The sequence below is a fragment of the Amblyomma maculatum genome, chromosome 4 (assembly GCF_055883805.1).
Source record: "Amblyomma maculatum isolate TAMU_Amacu chromosome 4, ASM5588380v1, whole genome shotgun sequence".
In the NCBI taxonomy this organism is placed as follows: Eukaryota; Metazoa; Arthropoda; class Arachnida; order Ixodida; family Ixodidae; genus Amblyomma; species Amblyomma maculatum.
This window is the reverse complement of record NC_139347.1, coordinates 20,091,270-20,111,206: the sequence shown is the minus strand read 5'-3', so window position 1 is coordinate 20,111,206 and position 19,937 is coordinate 20,091,270. Positions and strand designations below refer to the sequence as shown.

Below are 19,937 nucleotides of genomic sequence, written 5' to 3'. Positions count from 1 at the left end.
GACAGATATGTTTCGATTTCTTGCTGCCACACAGCAGGTTAACCGTTCGTGTATACTGAACACGCAGGACTGCCTGAACCTTTGCCTGCAGTGGAAAATAGTGGACAGGTGCGGATGCCTGTCGGCCCTGCTGCCTTCATTACAGAGGCTTGCGAAGAAGCACGGCGCCTGCGGAGAACAAAGTGAGCCTCATTGCGCAGTTTCGAAGTCGCTGAATACAGCGCTGTAGTTTGCACGCAACGCTCTTCCATGGCTGCGCAGATACTGGCTACGTAAACTAATGTGTATGTACTAACTATGTAAACAATCATATAAATGACAAAAGCAGCTTAAATGTTGATATGGTCCTCGTGCGATGCTGTTTCGGGCTATACATATGTCGCCATCTGGAAAATGTCGAGGAAAAAATGGCCCAGGTTTAACCCTGTTCGCCTAGTTAGGCGAAACGAAAGCGTTCTTTTGCTTTGGTTAAGTTTAGATTTACGAAGTGTCTAAAGGTACGTCCGACGGATCCATTCGATTCTCGTAAAGATACGGCGGACGTCGATATACAGGCTCATGGCTATATGCACGTCGAACGCGGCCCCATTCCGCTTGCTGCGCGTGAATGGATCTCATCCTCTATGATATCAGCTAGCCGCGACTCTCGATGAGGTGCTACGAAGAGTGCATCCGTTCTAACATAGATCACGGTCTTCACTTAGGGTTGTGTACGGCAAACATCGCTGTCAAGCACATAGCTGCAGGCGATATGCTACGTACTGCACCAGCTCCACCAGCTGGCATCGAGATACGCACATTCACGAGCAGCTTTCGCTTCGCACTAAACTATCACCTCGATCTGCCCGTAATGCGAGCGAGCTATTCCTAGCATTTACGCTGTCTTAGGTCCTGCATCGACCTCTGAAGATCTAGCGCCGGCACAACACACACACACCTCGTCGTGCAGCTGAACATTCGGCAGTCCAAAGTATGTATGTGAAATGGCATTATGCTCGTTCCTCACATGCAGACCGAGAAAACAGGATGTTTTTAGCTAAATTCTTCGTTTAAATTCTACCTCAGAGCCGTGGCAGAAGACATGCCGAATCTACTAGAGGCCTGCACATCGACTCGTCGAGGTGAAGACCTACTGCACCGCACCGCAAGAGTGCACAACCGGAAAGCCGGAAGCGTGAATGATCCGAATTCCCTGTGAACAGCAATGTTCTTTGGTATATAGGGGATTACTAGACTAAAGTGCTTAGGCTGCATCTTTTTCTTGTCGCTGAAGTTTGCGTACATGTAGTTTAAACCCCCGCATGCTCGAGGTTAGCGTGACCCGACTGAACGGCCGCGCAGCTTTGAAACGATCGGGATCGATATGCATGCATCGCCGGGCTTAGGTACGCGGTAGAAAATGTGCGCTGCACATTTCGTTGAAGAAGCTGACTCTTGGAATTTTGCAGAGTGTACCATGCAAGCGATCGTTGCTACAAGCACGCATCCATGTTCCCACGGCTGGCCTACCCCGAGGCGCATAAATGTTCAACCGTGGACGTATCAATGATCGAAGAGAGGACAGATTTTCACAATATTGGGCGCGAAATCGATAGCTACCATGGTGCTCAGTGTTAGAGAAATTCTGCCTTGATCATGCGCAATTCAGTGTTTCAGGTGTGGTCAGTAGCTATATAAGTTTGAACAGTTCGCCTTTCAAGTCAGCGGCGCCAGCGATGGATCGGCGGAGCGATTTTCCACGCTACACCGCTGTCTTGCTAGAAAGCCTATCTAGGCGGCGTTTGACATTCACCTGCTTTTTGTTGGCCCCGTAATTGAAAGCAACGCCTTCAGAAACGCGTTAAATGTTCAAAAATGTATTCTCTTCAACAGTTTCACTCCAGGCTGTCAAAGCAGGCGGACGTTGATAAAACAGTTCAGCACTCCAGTCTTTAGAAATCTGTACAATCACCTTCAGTTTGTAAAATTATTGGAATAGGTCACTTTCCGATCGCTGGGACATAGACCCTCATGACAGCGCTGTCATGTGAATAAGGACCACACCAGGCCGAAAGCTTGTCTCATATAACATAGCCAACCAAGGTATACCTTACAGCATTGTGTTGATTTTTATGGTGCCTAAGCGACTAATGCTGCCATGCACCAAGAACAAGGTTTAATGTATTTATTTTGTGTGTAATGACTAAAATGTTCTTTAGGATGTAGCTTGTTTAGGAACATTTTAGGAAACCAAAAATGCAGGAAATTTGCACGTCTCTCCTAGGATCATGCTGGGATGGAAATGGATCTGTTGGAAATTGTACAAAATGTTTCCTCTTTTCTCGACTCTGGCGCATGTGTAAGATATGGTTTATTGTTAGTTCATCTCCACACTCCTTGCATATTGGTTTGTCCTCTTTCATAAGTATGAAGCTGTGTGTGAGGTTTGGGTATGTGTTTTGTGAAGATGACCTAAAATGTCCTCCATGTTGTGTTTTTGATTACTGCATGATTTCCATTCCTTAATGGCAGGTTTGACAAGTATAGTTTGTAGTTTATTTCAATGTTTCAAAAATCCTGCCATTTCACTCTCACTTTTCTTTGTACAAGCTTCTTGGTATCTTCATGCAGCATATTCACCCTCTGTAATTTAGCATTGCGTCAAGGTAACCTGGTTATTTCTTTTCATCACCTTTCAAGACTACTTTCCCGATTTCATAAAGTTTCTGACGACAGGAACTCCTTGGAAGTCATAGAAATAAATTAGATCCACAATCATGAGCTATCTAGGGTATGCATATACATGTCCATCGCTCAGTGGAATGGCGTCAGTACGCTGTTAGAACAGGTCTTGAGATAACAACAACCATTGTCTGAGGTGGTCCTTTAATGGGCATTGAAATGCTATGTAACTACAGGTACTGATAGAACTCTTGATCATGTTATGTGATGATGCGATCCTTGCATGAATATAGGTATACATTTCAGAATCTGCAGTGCACCACTTACTTGACCATTTGCCACCAGTTTGTGTGAAAATGTATTTTTCATGCATGTTAACCAGTGTTTAACAGATGACCCCTGTGCACAAGCCAAAAGTGCCACGAGCCAAATGTCACGAGGCCACACGACATGGCAGGAGCTGTTAAGCCAAGCTTACAAAGTTATATTTGAAATATTTCAGCTTCAACGTTTCAGCTCCAATTAAGAAAGGTTGAGGCTTACAGAGGTCTATGCCAGGTTGTCTATCACCTAACAGGGCAGCCTACGACCGTATGCTAATGAGTATATCTGAGATAACAGAGACATGAATTAAGGAATTAGTAGTAATGTTTGTAGCAAAGGGCATGTAAATTAACGAGAATCCACAGTGGGATCTGCAGACAAGAACCATTAACGCTGGCACACCATACCCTTACAGGTGGAGATTAGGAGTCTCCCTAATTTTTTGTCTGCTCAAAGCTTGTCATTTCCTTCGTTCTTCCAGATGAGGAAGATGTGAAAATGATAGCATCTAAAATGCCAGAGACCATCGTTAACAAGGATGCTGATCCCAACAGCGTAAAAAGGAATTTCAGAAAAGATGGGTGACTAGTAATGCTGGCAACAGTTGAAACTAAGTGGAAAGGCATGAAATTGAAATGCAACATATGCAGAGATATGTTGCGAGACGACCAGTCTGTGGTGTGCGACATCTGTCTCCGTTAGTTCCATCAAGTGATTGGCCAAAGCAGATGGGGCTTGTGGTTTTGTGATAAGCACAGTGTAGTAGCATAGATGCAACCTTGCCCATTAATAATTCGAGTGGAGTAAGTGCATTGTTTTGTTTTGTTCATGGTTTCCATGAAAACATTATGAGAAATTTTTTCCTAGAGAATGTTTGCTGAAATGTGAATATAATGTGCAATAAAACTAGTGTTTTCTTGCTGTTTACTTTTCCTTGTATACATTAGTTCTGTGAAGAAAACCACAGGCTAGAAAGAAATGTAATGGCATGCATTTTGATACTTGGCCCCGTTGTGCTGGCTCAGTAGTTAGAGTGCTTGGCTGCTGAACCCAAAGATGCAGATTTGGTTCCAGCCACAGCAGGGACATTTTAATAGAGGCGAAACAATAGGCCGTCATGCACCATGCGGTGTCAGTGCATGTAAAAGAACCCCATATGGTCGAAATTATACCGGAGCCCTCAACTATTGTGTTCCTCATAGCCGTAATTATTTTGGGATGCTAAACCAGATATATATCACATCATACTCTGAGTAAGATGCTATTCATGGTCAGTTAATCATACACTAAATGATCAATTTTTTTTCTGCGTGGTATAGCAGCTGTTGTACAATTTTACTTTAGCCTTCATGAAGAATATCACACTGGCTCCACATGGCCTTCTGTTGACCCTTGATATGCGTCACAATCACACACCCGAGTATGTATTTGTCTAAAGGCACCTATGCATGCAAGGAGGGGACCGTTACTTTCCACTTGTCAGAACTGAAATGCATGATCCAGATCATTTCTGTAATTCAACTGCTTGCTATTTGAACTGTCCAGCATTGATGCAAGTTTCAAAGAACTGCAATTAGCAAATTAATCTAAGCAGCAAACCATGCCAAGAACTGCTTCGGTTTCATCTTTAGCAACTGTTTGGGAACTAAAATTAGCCAAATGTTGCAAAACATAGATGAGAGGTTACAAAATCTAAAAAACAATGCAGCCTACCTGTGGCATGTAGGGTTTCACATCCTAAAGTGACATATGTAGCTATGAAAAATACCGTAGTGGAGAGCTCCAGACTAATTTGACTGCCTGGGCTTTGTACTTTGAATTGACATCTTGCAGAAAACAGAAGCATTTGCATTTCACCTGCACCAAAGTGCGACTGCCATCACTGGTATTAAACATCACGACCTTGGGGCAAGTAGCCTAACGTGCCACTAAGATGTCGCAGCGTGTACGTACATGCTATACATGTCAACCTTTCTAGCATTGAAGCTGTCACATGCATGGCAGATATTCATGTTCAGCTTTGGACTGACAAGTTTAAAAGTGTACTATTTGTGTTTGTCTAGCATGAAAAACAAAGGAAACTAAGGAAAAACGAAAAAAAAAAAATGAACATAATATGTTGAAAAAGCATTAGTCATTAACACATAAAGCATATTCGTTCCTTTATTAATGATAAAGTGGCCTTCAACAATAGTACAAAGCCTGAACATTTAGAAAGGTGCTGTGCCAGGCAGCTATTTTACAGAAACCTGAACCATTTCACCTGTAGTAATACGCATCCCGGCGGTGTGGGCTGGGCACTTATTTTTCGGTCCACTCCAACATGCGAAAACTGCATCGTGCATTCCCATTTTCCGAGTTTTGAGCTCTGTAATACAGGCTAACAAATTGTCGATGACTTATTTTCGTCTGATTGTTGCACAGCGCGTGTAAATAAATTACCACTGCACCTAATAAACACTGACATGCACGTGCAACATCGCCGATCATAAACGGACACACTGATGTCCGTCCGGACATCGGCGCACTCATCACAGCACTCTTCGTAGTCTCACACAGCACTCTAGTAGGACGTAATCCGTAATCACAGCATCTCACGGTAAGCACAAACCACACCTCCAGTTGTACAACAAACACGAATGACGCGATGCTTGGGCTAGAGACACGCCGGCGGTGCCCAGCTTTTTCAGCGCCGCTTGTACTACGTAGAACTTGCAGCATCAAACCTCAATGCGAGCAGAAAGCGATGCGTTACGTGACGAATCTCATCACAGATGGAAGTGAGGAAACTTTGAAGAATCAAAACTACATAATTACATAACGACCGTCGTAGACGTTAATCCACATAATAACGAGGACCAAATGAGCGGGCGTGCGGGCCGCGGGCTGGCCGTCAACACCGCGATTACATGCGCTTGCGCTCTGGTCGTGCTTGCCACCCTGCCGCGGTCCAACTCACGTAAACCTATCATCATGACATCACGTAGTATATCACCCATTCTAGGCACTATTCTTGCCACTGTACTATTCTTTGTAATTTCACATTTCACGCATGCAGTATGTAGTACGTACTTCTTACACCTCGCACGTACACCTCATACCAACTTCGATTTGGCTACATATGGCTACCATGTTGTTGCTACAACCACATCTGAGTCCGGCTTTCCCGACGGATCCCAAGGCCCATATCGGAGAAAAATGCGTTGGGTCCGTCGGAAGAACCCTACCGATCGGGTCCGTCCGCCGTACCTCTGAAAAATATTTCCCGGATCCGTCGGACGGATCCCGAAGAAAAACGCACCGGGTCCGTCGGACGTACCTTTAAGACCATTGATCGGGTCCGTCCGACGTACCTTTAGCCACAGCCTTAGATTTATACATGGGCAGACATGGTTTGGTGGCGATTAAATTGCCGAGACTATGGATTTTAAAAAGCCGTCAACTACTAGAGGGAATACGTGATGTTGTATTTGACATCAAAGGTCAAAGTCATATGTGAAATGTCAAAGGTTAAGTGATAGTACACCATAACTGGTGCTACGGTTAATCTACAGGGTTTTGAATATTTGGGGGCTGGGATTTAAAACATTCCTATGCAAAATATACTACACCATTCGAGCTGAAATAACGTTCACAAAGTAGCAAAATATCGTCTACGTTATCTGATAAGTGATTAAACATCGGTACTTGCCTAGATTTTCCGAAATCGAGAAAAAAACTGCTCTCGGCGGCGTGCACAATTTTCGCAGAAGAGAGTCGAAAAGCTATTTTAACATGGTGCGTCATCTGTCGGACAGCGAGGCAAGCGCGCCAACGGCCGGGATGGAGCTTTTCTCACTGCTCAACAGATGACGCATCATGTTAAAATAGCTTGCCGACTCTCTTCTGCGAAAATTGTGCACGCCGCCGAGAGCAGTTTTTTCTCGATTTCAGAAAATCTAGGCAAGTACCGATGTTGAATCACTTATCAGATAACGTAGACTATATTTTTCTACTTTGTGAACGTTATTTCAGCTCGAATGGGTTAGTAGATTTTGCATAGGAATGTTTTAAATCCCAGCCCCCAAATATTCAAGACCCGATATATTCACACTGTAACCTCTGGCTCGTTGAAGGGTCCAGCGGTCAGACAGGCTGACCTTGGGTGATATATGAAGTAATGAAGCTTTCACTTCAAATGTGGTTGTCGCGATCCGGCACCGCCGATACTGCAGACTGCAGACGCTGTGGTCGGTCGCATCATGGCTTTCCGAAGGAACAAAAAAGGAGGAAAAGGACGCGTAGTAAGTCATGCAACTCTTTTAACTGTCGTGTTTCTGGTTGCCACAACCGCTACATGGAACTTGCATGAAAGCGAAACGAAGCAGCAGTGGCACCGAACAGTAAGGCGTGCAAACAGGGCAGCGTTTTGTGCGTACGCAAGATTTGGGTTGCTTTTTCTAGAACGCGATCTAAGTATACGCTCACATCTCGTGACGAACTTCAGTCCGGACCAGATCCTATGGGAATCCGCGCATGGAAGCGCGCATTAGCGATGTCTGAAACCGAACTATACATTTGGTGAAGAACAGAATGCAGAGAATGGGAGCCGCCTCCAAATTGGCATCGTACACAGCGTTTTTCGTTCGTGTTTCACATTTTCCGAAGGTGCAAGTATACGGCGGGTGGCGCACTGACTCCGCTGCGAGTCCTTAGAGAAGTGAGCAGCTTACATGGTGTCGACGTGAGAAAAACAAACCTCGCTGATACCGTTTCGCAGCCAGGCATACAGCACAAATGTTGCATGTACCATGTCCAGCCTGGAGCTTCAGTGTAGGTCTCCAGGTACGACACGTGTTACAACTTACTGTGCTGGAAGTCGCAGTGGATTAGCTGCACCAGCAGGGCAGATCGAGGCAACGCGAAAGCTTTTGACGAATGTTTCGGTACACTCCGAAATCTCCGGGGTAATCCACTATCAATAGTTAGTAGCATATTTATGATGCGCCACTTAACGGTGCGCACGCTAGGTATCCTTAGAGTTTGTTGGTAGCTGTCCAGTCTCACAGGTCACAGAACAAGTGTGGCAGATACTGCGCCTTTCCTTTCCTGTGAACCAGTTATTCTAATTAATTACCGAATTAACTTGTTGGCCTAACTATTTTTCTGCAACATTACATCACCCTCTATCGATTGATACCACTCAATAACCTCTACAACTTCTCAATTGCAACTGCTACGGACACGTTCTGCGGACACGACCTGCGGACACGGTCTGTGGACAGAAATATGTGCACATAGCGAAGTAATGCTTTCGCATTAATGGAGGCGAAACGAAGAGGCGTCCGTGTGCTGTGCGATGTCAGTGCACGTTAAAGATCCCCAGGTGGTCGAAATTACTCCGAAGCCCTCCACTACGGCTCCTCTTTCTCTCTTTCCAATTTCACTCCCACCTGCCTCCCTTCCCTTACGGCGCGGTTGCGGTGTCCACAGAAAACAAGTGAGACAGTTACCGCGCCTTTCCCTTCCTATAAATAAATCAGTTTCGCATTAATAATAATAATAATAATAATAATAATAATAATAATAATAATAATAATAATAATTGGTTCAGAGGAAGGGAAAGCACAGTGTCACACTTGTTTCTGTGGACACCTGAACCGCGCCGTAAGAGAAGGAGGTGGGAGTGAAAGTGGATAGAGAGAAAGAGGAGCCGTAGTGGAGGGCTGCGGCGTAATTTCGACCACCTGGGGATTTCGACCACCGTGCGCTGACATCGCACAGCACACGGACGCAACTTCGTTTCGCCTCCATCGTTTTTTTTTGTAACTAGTTTAAGTATGCATTTTTTTGTGCTTGTGGATAGTCGCGCAATCTAGATGCGGCCAAAGTTGCCCCGCAGGGGTGGTGTAGTGGTAAGACGCCCGACTACTGTGCCGGAGCACCCGGGTTCGATCCCGACCTCGGCGGCTGCATTTAAATGGAGGCGAAACGAGGGGGCGTCCGTGTGCTGTGCGATGTCAGCGCACGTTAAAGATCCCCAGGTGGTCCAAATTACTCCGTAGCCCTCCACTACGCCTCCCTTTTCTCTCTTTCCACTTTCACTCCACCTTCCTCCCTTTCCTTACGGCCCGGTCCAGGTGTCCACAGCTACAAGTGTGACAGATACTGCGCCTTTCCCTTCCTGTGAACCAATTATTATTATATTATCAATAAAAAACTATATACTATTACTGTCATTACCTTGTGAAAATCACTTGGGCATATCTTATTTTGCGTTTTAACTCTACGGCCGTTAAGTATAACAGTTTTTGCTACTGCAACTCTTCGACTGATTTTATTTCCGAGGTGGTTGTGCATTTATTAACAATTCGAAGGTTTGCAACGAAGATGCAGTTTCCTTTATTGGCTACGTATGCTGACACACCCATAAACACCCGGGAGGGCGAGGTGGTGAAAGGTGGCTGTTCCTGGCCCTATGGGGCTGGGACGGTAGGTCAACGCCGCTTAGGGCGGAGGCTAGCCAGCCACCGAATTTTTATCTGTTGTAGGCCGTCATTGCGCCCGCCACCGTTTAGGTGGTGGATGACGGCTGTTGCGGCGCGCGTCTTTCTCTCCCTGTTCTTTTTCTTTTTTCTCTACTTTCTCTCTTCTGTCCGCCCCGCCGGGGCGGACGCCCGACTACTGTGCCGGAGTACCCGGGTTCGAACCCGACCTCGGCGGCTGCGTTTCGATGGAGGCGAAACGAAAAGGCGTCGTGTGCTGTGCGATGTCAGCGCACGTTAAAGATCCCCAGGTGGTCGAAATTACTCCGTAGCCCTCCACTACGGCTCCACTTTTTCTCTTCCCACTTTCACTCCTATCTTCCTCCCTTCCCTTACGGCGCGGTTGCGGTGTCCACAGAAAAACAAGTGAGACAGTTACCGCGCCTTTCCCTTCCTATAAATAAATCAGTTCTCTCTTCTGTCCACACAAGTCAGCGGACAGAAGAAAGAAAGTAGAGAAGAAAGAAAAAGAAGATAGAGAGAAAGACGCGCGCCACAACAGCCGTCGTCCAGCACCTAAGCGGTGGCGGGTGCAATGACGGCCTATACAGATAAAAATTCGGTGGCTGGCTAGCATCCCTTCCCTTACTGCGCGGTTAAGGTGTCCACAGAGCAAGTGTGACAGATACTGCGCCTTTCCTTTTCTGTGAACCAATTATTATTATAATATATTATTATAGGCAGTGGAGGGGGTCAGCTACAGAGCCAGTAGCAGGCCCGTGCATTTTCTTTTCCTTCTTCTTACAGCCACAACAACGACAACATACCCATAAACACCCGAATTTTTACCGATCATCAGCACCGTTATTTTTGTGCGCGGGCTTTATGGGAAGTTTCCCAACTGGTAATATTAAGGAGCTCTGAGCCTCTATATCAGCGCGCCAGGCCGATACCCCTTTCCGCAGTGTTGAGCTTGTACAAAAGTAAACGCTGTAGGGCCTAGGAGCAAACTCCTTTATCTAGGTTATATATATATATATATATATATATATATATATATATATATATATATATATATATATATATATATATATATATATATATATAATTCAAGGGACAATGTCACTGTGAAAGTTTCTTATTTATGCGCAAACAATCGAACTATATTTTTCCTTTCATTTTATTTTTTACTTCATAACCACCGGCAGATGACTGATGGGTTAGGTATGGTGGCGAGATCAGTCAGGAGGCTAAGCGTACGTTCCAAACCTGCGTTCTCTTTCAGAGCTTGAATGCGCAGCCCAGGTGTCTGCAGAAGAGACGAGCATTGAACTCGAGAAACAGTGCCTCTGCCACAGCTCCTGCCGGTGAGAGTGCGCACCGAACGTAAGGCGCTTTTTCACTGCCATTTGGCGCTGTTTTCCTGCACAAAACGTTACCTTCATGCACAGGAATTTTCTTTAGCCAGTGCCTTAAGGTGGCAGCGTTTGCCGAAGTTCTACACAGATAAAAAAAAAAAAAACTTTTTTTTTTGTGTGTTGTCATCGTTGTCGCCGTTGTCGTTTTTGTTGTTGTTGTTGTTGTTGTTGTTGCTGCTGTTGTCGTTGTTGTTGTTGTTGTTGTCAGCACGCTTAAGGCGACTACGAAAGAGAGAGAGAGAGAGCAACCGCGAGAATGTCGTACATTCTTGTTGGCGCCCAAAGGTCCTTTAGATCATTTCACGCTTGCTGTTTTACATACTCTTTTTGTCTACTCCCGAAGTTGCAGCATATATAAAACCTGAGGAGTGGGGTGGCTGCTTCTGGCCCTACGGGGCTGGGACTGGTAGTAGGAGGCCCGTGCATTTTTTTCCTCCTTCCTACAGTCAAAACAACAAAAACAACACTCAGTTTAACAATAAAATGGGATAAATGAGTAAACCATTAGCGTGATGGGGATGTGGCAGCTCTAACCTGGTCGGATGTTTCGAAGCATACTGCACAACCATATCCGCAAACCTAGAACAAATTCTGGGAAAGTTTTTGGGCGTAGTTTTTTTCACATATTGTATAACAGCATTATAACAACAAATATAACCGCAGATCTTGCCTCGGAAGGCTTGTAGCTTTTGCTATATATTTTCAAAAACTCCCCGCACTGTTTTCTTTTAATGGCGATCCTAATTACTCGTTGTGAGTGTAGAACAAGTTTCAGAAACGTACACACCGGAAGCTTAGACAATTCCTTGCAATATTTTCATGTGGAGCATTATTCTAATATTTCCATTCCAATATTCTACAGTAGCCTCACAGTCATCTTCAAAACGGAGCCCTATGTCTTTCTATAGCAGTTTTAAATGCATGATGCGATCGTATACAAAAACATTTAAAGGCATATTTTTGCAACTCATCGGAAACTTATGCCCCGCCGCGGTGGCGCAGCGGTTCGGACGCTCGACTGCTCTGGCCAAGGATGCGGGATCGAATGGAGGCGAAAAGAAAGGCGCCCGTGCGATGTCAGTTCACGTTAAAGAACCGCAGGTAGTCGCAATTTCACGAGCCCTCCCCGACGGCGTCTCTCATAGCCTGAGTCTCCTTGGGAAGTTAAACACCATAAATTAAACCAAACTAAACAATCACCGGAAGCTTAGATCGTTACCGTCAACGTGTGCACATTAGTATCCTAAAATATCCTACGGCTACTTCGCAATTAAACATGGTGCCAGGGAAAGAAACTTACTTGCACACCTGAGCATGCTGGGAGGCTCCGCATCTATACCCGTCTACAAGTGAAGACCTGTTCACAGTTGCCAACCGCTTAGGGCAGGTATAATTGCTTCAGCAGCAGCTCCATCGGTGCAGCTCCACCTTTTTGAATATAAACCACCGAAAACACGAAGCAAATCCCTACTTTCGTTTTGTCTGCCGGTTCAATCCGTTCGCTATGGATAGGTTTTTTAACACCCCGCATCTCCAATTACGAGCAACTGTACCTTAATTACCGGCGAATCGGCTATTCACCCTGACAACAGGACCCAGGAAAACTATTGACCGTATGAGGATACCAGATCGTATCACCCACAGAAAGCCGACCAACTCCTCCATAAAAAATAATATACACCGATAAAAAAACTGCACTGAATTCTGTTATAAAGAGAGAAAAACATTAGCGAATCGAAAACATAAATGTCGGAAATTTCAAACCGTATACTCATAACCTACAATATATAATAAACGAACTTCAAAGAGCCAAATAAGTGTGTCTACATTTAAGGAAATAATTAGCCAGTATTGCATTACGGTTTTAGTGCGGTACTATCGCCGAATCGTCTCCACGGCCGTGTTATCGCCAACATCAACCATTCCGCGCGGCGGATGATAGCATCCTTATTATATAGAATGAAGAGATTTGCTTTTTCATACCGACTCTTGATAACATTTGCTGCATGGCGTTGAAAACTGGCAAGCAGGTAGGCTGTAATTAGAAATATAGGAAAAGTACTCCTACATAAAGGTGAGCGCAATGCCCATATCTGTGTCCATAAAACAAAAAGCCTCGACGATAATGATACAAAGGTTCGAAAGTTGTCGATCCCGAGCTCCGCCTGCTATCGGCTCCAATTTCATTAAGCGTGACTCAGAGCTCTGCTGGTAAGCTGCAGCTTCATGCAACAAATCGGCGGCTGAAATATAGAAGATACTGGCGCTTTATGCAACGGTGCGCGATTGAGGAGCATTTTTGCCCGGGTTTACGCCGGGCCAACGCTTTCCATTTCAATGCCAGCCAAGCAAGCAGACTAGCAAACCAAGCCCTCTCCTATCGCTCTTTTGTTACTCTCTCCCAATCGCAAGCCATCGTGCCTGCTACGCAAACTTTGTCAGAGGTAGATACGACCCCTCTCCTAGAGACATATCTCGGGAAAAGAGAACAAATTTTTGTTGCCTTTTGCTTCGAGAACCACGATTTAAATTCAGGTTGTTACCTAACTACTTGCTCTCCATGGAGAGCTACGTTCCGACGAGTGACCGAACAGGTTTACAGAGAGCGACGTACGCGACTCGTATCTAGATAATGGAGGCGAATTGTGCGGGCTCCCATACACGGCCATCAAAATGCAGGGCTTGAGCAAGGCACGAGCTGCTCGCACGTGCAAGATGCTTTGATCACTCAGCTAGCGAACAGCTGAAGGGTTTTGTAGTGTTCACTGCAGGGCCGGTCACTACTAGGCCAGAGTGTTGATCAGCACTCTACAAGTAAAAAAAAAAAAAATGTAATAACAGGAGCTAGTATGATAGACGAGGGAACAGATAACTTCCCGACAATTTGTACTCTATCAGCTTCTACCAACCATCAATGAAGGGACACCTTTTATTGCAGGGACATCACGTACAGGCGAGACGTGACGCTGACCAAGCTGAGAGAGGTGAGCAGCGGAAAAGGGAAATTTATGCAGTTGTGCGTTGGAGGATTCCGCTCAGAGTGGGAGAGTGACGCATTTGTGGTTTTAATAGTTTTTTTTTTTTTTTCAAAAGCAGCAGTGACACGTGACGGACTTTCAACAAACCCTTTTCGTCTAATTCATTAATTAGTAATTCGGTTCATCTGCAGCTGTCCTATTTGAAACATCGCACTAATTTTAACTGTTTTCTCTAAAATAATTTAGAAGAAGCAGAATCACGGCTTTAAGCCACTGTCTGATTTGGGGTAGCCAGGCTCGTGACAATACGACAGTTATCTCCTACTATACTCACGCGTCCAGCTCGTCTTGTGTTTTTAGTTCTTCGTGTCTCAATGCAACGAGTAGGACTCGTCCAAAAAAGGAAACTATTCAGTGGACAGATGGTAGAATTGACATTATTTTTGACTCAAATTTTGTAACAATAATGTTCATAAGGGTCTTATAGAACAAGAAAATAATACTATTTCTATATATAGTGCGGATCAAGCTTACGCCTATAATGCATACGTATTCAGGGCGTACCCGGCGACTGTTTATACAATAATATGAAACTTAGTGCAGAGAAGGATTTTTAATGGGAGCTCCTCGTTCGACGATGTTAGATCCTTTTGGACAAGCCACGCTGCAGAAAAAAACCTTTGATGATTTACCTGAGTTTTGAATGTTAAGTTAGCGCAGTTCATTACGTTCTTTATTTATTTTTATTGAAAAATAACTGCATAGCCCCAATGCACTACTGCAACGGGGAATACATTGTGCTTACGTCCGGCCTTTACATGTAAACAAGAGTACCAAAGATAGCCAGATTAAAAAAAAAAAAAAAAAAAAAAAAAAAAAAACGAGCCGAGAAAAATTAAGCAACGCAGCAACAGTCGCGCATCCAAAAACAGACCTTGAAACGTGTTCGCATTCAGTAGCATTTTTCGGAAACAGATTCCAACGCCTGATGGTGTGAGAGAGAAAATACTTGCATACCCGTTAATGCTACAAACATAGTCTCCTACAGATGACCTCGCCTTTAAGATACTAAAATGTGGAGCCCGGGTAGGTCGAGAGAAAGAAGGTGGCTACGTGGTATGAAAGAGGCACTGAATGATTGCAAATTACAAATCTCAACTTTCATTCCAGGATGTCACGGGGCTCTCCAAGGAAAACGGGTACGAGACGACGCCTAAAATGTCCCTGCACGTATACGCTTCTCAATTTTCGCCGTATGCGTTCTCACTTGTTACTTACAATATCCAGGAGTGGCGCGAAATACAAAATAAGGTTGCTCGCTGAGGTTACAATAATCGTCAGATTCAGCAAATGCCTGAAACAGCCCAAAGTAAACGGCTAGACAGGTATGCTTCAGTGAAAGGCCAGTGGGTAAGCCATTTACATGGCGCAAGCAATTTGGAACGTCGAAGACAGCGCTTGTTGTTTTTTGAATTAGGCAAGAAGAAACATGGTGTACTGTTTCACCGATGTTATATATAGGCGCACCGGTCGTTGCATATGGGCGGCCTTGTCGTTTTCGGCACGCATGGTAGGTTTCTTGATGTCATGAATGCTGCTGACGTCAGAGACAGCTCTTAGAAAAAACATTAAAATATAGCCTAACGTAGGTTGTGCCTAAGAACGGGCAACTTTGAATTAAGGGATTCAAACGGGCTGAGTTGAAGCTGAGGGAGACAAAGTGCAAAAAAAGAAAAAAAAAAAAAACTTCACCAGTCATTACAACCATCTTCTTGAACGAGTTGGAAAAAGCAGAGCTTCAAGCAGATCTGATGCTTCATCACGTGTGTCTGATCGCTCCAAGAGCAACGCAGTCAAGACTGCCCTCACGAAAGGCGGCCAGGCAGTTACTGTTTCTTTTTAACATTATCTGCTCCGAGCAGTCTGTTCGCCGTGCTCCTTCGCAGTGCTGCAACCCGCGCCTGCGGCATTTCCGCGGGCGTATCCACGAAGGAAGCTAGCACACAAACTGATACACTTCCTGCGCAACAGGAAGGCGTAAGAGTATACCCGTGCAAAGCAGCGGCCCTGTTTGTGTAGTCTGCATATAAGCCTTACGCTGTGACTCAGTGGCTCAGGCATTTGCTGCTGAGCCAAGTGCACGTAATCAAACCGCCTCCTCTTTGAGATTTCTTTCTTTCCTTTTTGTTTCTTATCAAATACAAACTGCAGCATAATTTGCATGTTTTGCGGCCTGATTTTGCGTGCTCCTCTCATGTACAGGCCTGCTGCTCGCTTGGTCCTCTACTTCGACTCACTCACATACGAGCACATAAGATCGGTACCCAAGTACGATGTGAGTATACAACGTGCGTGAACTGTGCGCTCAGTGTTCTGAATATATACCATATATGGTCCTAATTGTCGCACGCGTGAATAATCTATATGACAGGGGAAAAAAACAGCAAAAAAAAAAAAAAAAGACGAACAGAAGGCCCGAAAACAACCACGTGTCCTTTTTCTGGTCACTTTCTTATAAGTTGCGCTGTATGAAATTTTTAGCTGCTACAAATCACAAACTGTATAGCGCAGTCAGCCATGCCAACAATATGTGACCTCTCTTCCTTTATACGTTATGCAGAGCTGGATTAGCTATGTTCGTTCGTTCGTTTGTTTGTTTGTTTAATTCTACCTTCAGAGTAAGGCAGAGGGCTGGAGCTAAAATTATAAATAAACAGCCGAAATTAATTGTGACTAAGTGCAGCACATAATTCTGCGTGTTGTTTTGTGATACAAGACACGTGGAGCCATCCACTGAACTTCGCAGGCACGAAAGAATAAATTCAATCAATAGCAAAGAAATGTCTAGAGAACGTGACGGAACAGGAATTTCAATGTAAGTCGTGAGTGATTAAAGTTCGTTTTTTTGTTTATCTTGGAAGCTGTGAAATCCCATATCCCAGCTGCGGAACTTTAGAATTGCTTTCAGGCCAAGAAAAAGAAGTCTGGAGGTAGAAGAGACTTGAGCAAAACTCGGCAGAAATTTGCAGACGATCGCCTTATTTTTATTCATGGATACGCAGAAATAATCGAATCATTTGCTCCAGGCATCACGCTTACTAAATCTAAAAAAGGCCAGCTCAAGTGGAGCACTGTAGTCAAAGTGAAAACTGGTGACATTTTGCAGTGCAAATGAAGTTGGCATCCAGAGTGGCCCACAGGTCTCCTGTCAGAAGCTAAGATTAGTGCGCCCAGTCTGACGAAGACAGATTGTGCGCACCAGTTTGGTGTCATAACGCGGGACTGGTCTTCTAAATATGCACAAGCGAACGAAATATTGAACGCTAATGGCTTCCGTTGCACAGCACGTAATCAGGCACATACTATAGGCGACGTCGGTTTCGTCAGCTGCGCGCCGGGTGAACGCGCTACCAGCCTGTTGTATTGCTGCTCGGCGACCCTTGCACACAGCGGGCGGCCGCATATAAGTCACGCATCTGTTTGTAAGGCTTGTTAGGATAGGAGAAAGAGCGGCAATTCTTTTTTTTTTTTTTTTTTTGTCGCGGGAAACAGGACTACAGCGTACTAATTCTGTGTGAACGTGTGTCCAGGAGACCCGCGTGCTGAGCAACCTCGGTGGCATCAGCGGCATGTACCTGGGCCTCTCCTTCTTCGTGCTCTTCCAAGTGCTCGACATCCTGGTGGTCGGGGCGCTGCGACTCAGCCGACAGCTCCGGTGGAACGCAACATCGCGCAGCTTCGACGTCTCGGCACTCCCTGACACGTCCTCGTTCGAACACTGAGAACGTGGCGATAAGGTTGGCGTGACCAAGCCCCGCTTGCCACTTCAACCTAGCAAGGGTTGATGGCGGCGCTACAGGAAGAAGCGGAGTGCCAGTCAGGTTTATACAAACTCTGGCAGTGCCGGCCTTAGAGGTGGGCGACCAGTGCGGTTGCACAGGGCGCCATCTAGACGGCGGCGCTGATCAGGCTTGTGGATGTCTCCGTACCGCCACCGTTCTATATATCCTACTCCTACACTTCTCCATCTTCGATAGTGGACGCCATGAAGGATGAATGGGCGTCCGCACAGGCCTCCAGCACATGGCAAACTGACACTACATATATCACCAAACGCCGTTAATGCGCCACACTTCTTACACTTCACAGGCTTTTTAATGGGATAAAATGGTATCGACTATGGTTGTAAACATGACCGACTGGTAATTTCCAACACGAACCGTTACACCTTGCGTATTGCAAGTTTCCTTTTCGATATTGCCTTTCGGAAACTTATTTTCTTTGTTTATAGTTATCGTTCACAACATACAGTAATTTTGTCCTGACTTGATTTCATCACAGCATGGCGCATAATTATGTCCTTTTTCGCTCTGTAAAAAACGAATTCTACAGTTTCTCTCTGGACAGCATCTACTATGTCTTTCAGATAGGTCTTATGCGCACAAAAAGACGACACAAAAGACAGGTTTTTGTGCGCATAAAACCTATCTGAGTATGAACCAACTAGCCCCACAACGCATATTACTGGAATACTATGTCTTTATTCACTGCATCATGTGCATTTTATAGTAAAGATATGTGGTCTGATCTGTTAACTAAATATCTGAAGTTAATACTCCTTTTTTTTTTTTTTTGCCCCCCATACATTCGTTCTTTACGGGTAATTTTCAATGCGCCCGCGTAGGTCCTCAGACTCAAACTGTAGTACGATGCGCAATCTAATCCTGATTATTTTTAGTTCGTAGTACTACTAGCTGCAATCAAGCATTTCGTCGATGTCTGTCCGAAGCCGCTCAATCTCCTTCTGCGTGAACTTGAAGTGGAGAAAGAAGGTGGCGACGCGCATCATGCAGCTTGGCGAACCAGTTGTTGCGACTGTAGGAAGAAAGTAGGCCTGCGGTGGGACCTTGACTGTGATTACAGGAAGAGGACACTAAACAATCAGTTTATCGGCCACCTATGTGATTATTTAAGGGAGAACTGTTTACACCCCTTCTTCTAGCTTCCTCCAACTCCCCGCTCCCTTTTCACTGTGCCTGATGGCAAACGTACCGAATAAAAAAAAAAAATGCGCGGGCCTGCTACTGGCTCTGTAGCTGAGCCACCCCCGTTGCCTCGTGCGGACAGAAGAGAAAATGGAGCAGAAAGAAAGAAAACAAAGAAGAGGAAGGATTTGCTCCCATTACCACGACAATCCCCAGTGTGCCCGCGCTGGCTTATTGAAAACCTTCACTGGGCTGCGACAGCGGTACTACTGGCGTGGGATGTGCCGTTATGTTCGTCGGTTCGTCCAGTCCTGCCAAGAGTGTCAGCGCCGAAAACACCCACCTCGCCAGCCCGCCGCTCCTCTGTAGCCGCTGACCTGCCCAGCTCAGCTCTTCGAGCGTGTTGGAATCGACCTGTACGGCCCGCTTCCTAGCACATCAACAGGCAATCGCTGGATCATCGTTGCAATTGATCATCTCACATGCTACGCCGAAACGGCGTCTTTGCCATCTGCTACAGCCCAAGACATTGCCTCCTTCATCCTCCATCACATCATTCTTCGCCACGAGGCTCCCAAAGAATTGCTGAGTGACAGAGGTCCCGCCTTCCTTTCTGAAGTTGTCGAAGCTGTTCTTAGAGAATGCAAAATCGTTCACCGCGCCACCTCCGCTTACGATCCGCAAACAAATGGAATGGTTGAGCGTTTTAACCGCACCATGGGCGACATGCTGGCAATGTATGTCGCTTCCGACCACTCCAACTGGACCGCGTTCTTTCATTCGTCACATTCGCTTATAACTCTGCCACTCAAGCAACCACTGGATTCTCGCCGTACTTCCTCCTGTACGGTCGTGAGCCCTCTTGTACCATGGACACCATTCTCCCTTACCGACCGGATTCTTCCGAATTTACGACTGTTTCACAAGCTGCAACTTATGCTGAAGAATGCCGCCAGCTTGCCCGGTCCTTCACTTCTCACGCCCAGCAACAGCAGAAAACCTCACGAGATCAAACTGCAGTTCTTCCTACTTACCGTACAGACTCTTTGGTCTGGCTATGGGTGCCTTCCTCCAGTCCCGGCCTTTCATCCAAACTTTTGAGCAAGT

At 45.5% G+C, this 19,937-nt stretch overlaps 1 protein-coding gene across 1 annotated transcript in view; it reads left to right on the top strand.

The window, feature by feature from the left end:
* Window positions 1-18,418, top strand: part of LOC146190400 (acid-sensing ion channel 2-like) — a 130,740-nt gene extending 112,322 nt beyond the window's left edge. Inside the window, exons 7-12 of the mRNA XM_084600163.1 lie at window positions 68-182; window positions 10,735-10,816; window positions 13,806-13,851; window positions 15,016-15,044; window positions 16,108-16,180; window positions 17,436-18,418. Coding sequence (XP_084456289.1) covers window positions 68-182; window positions 10,735-10,816; window positions 13,806-13,851; window positions 15,016-15,044; window positions 16,108-16,180; window positions 17,436-17,627 — 537 coding nt within the window. The 3' untranslated portion in view covers window positions 17,628-18,418. The remainder of the gene's footprint in view (window positions 1-67; window positions 183-10,734; window positions 10,817-13,805; window positions 13,852-15,015; window positions 15,045-16,107; window positions 16,181-17,435) is intronic.
* Window positions 18,419-19,937: the final 1,519 nt, after the last annotated feature.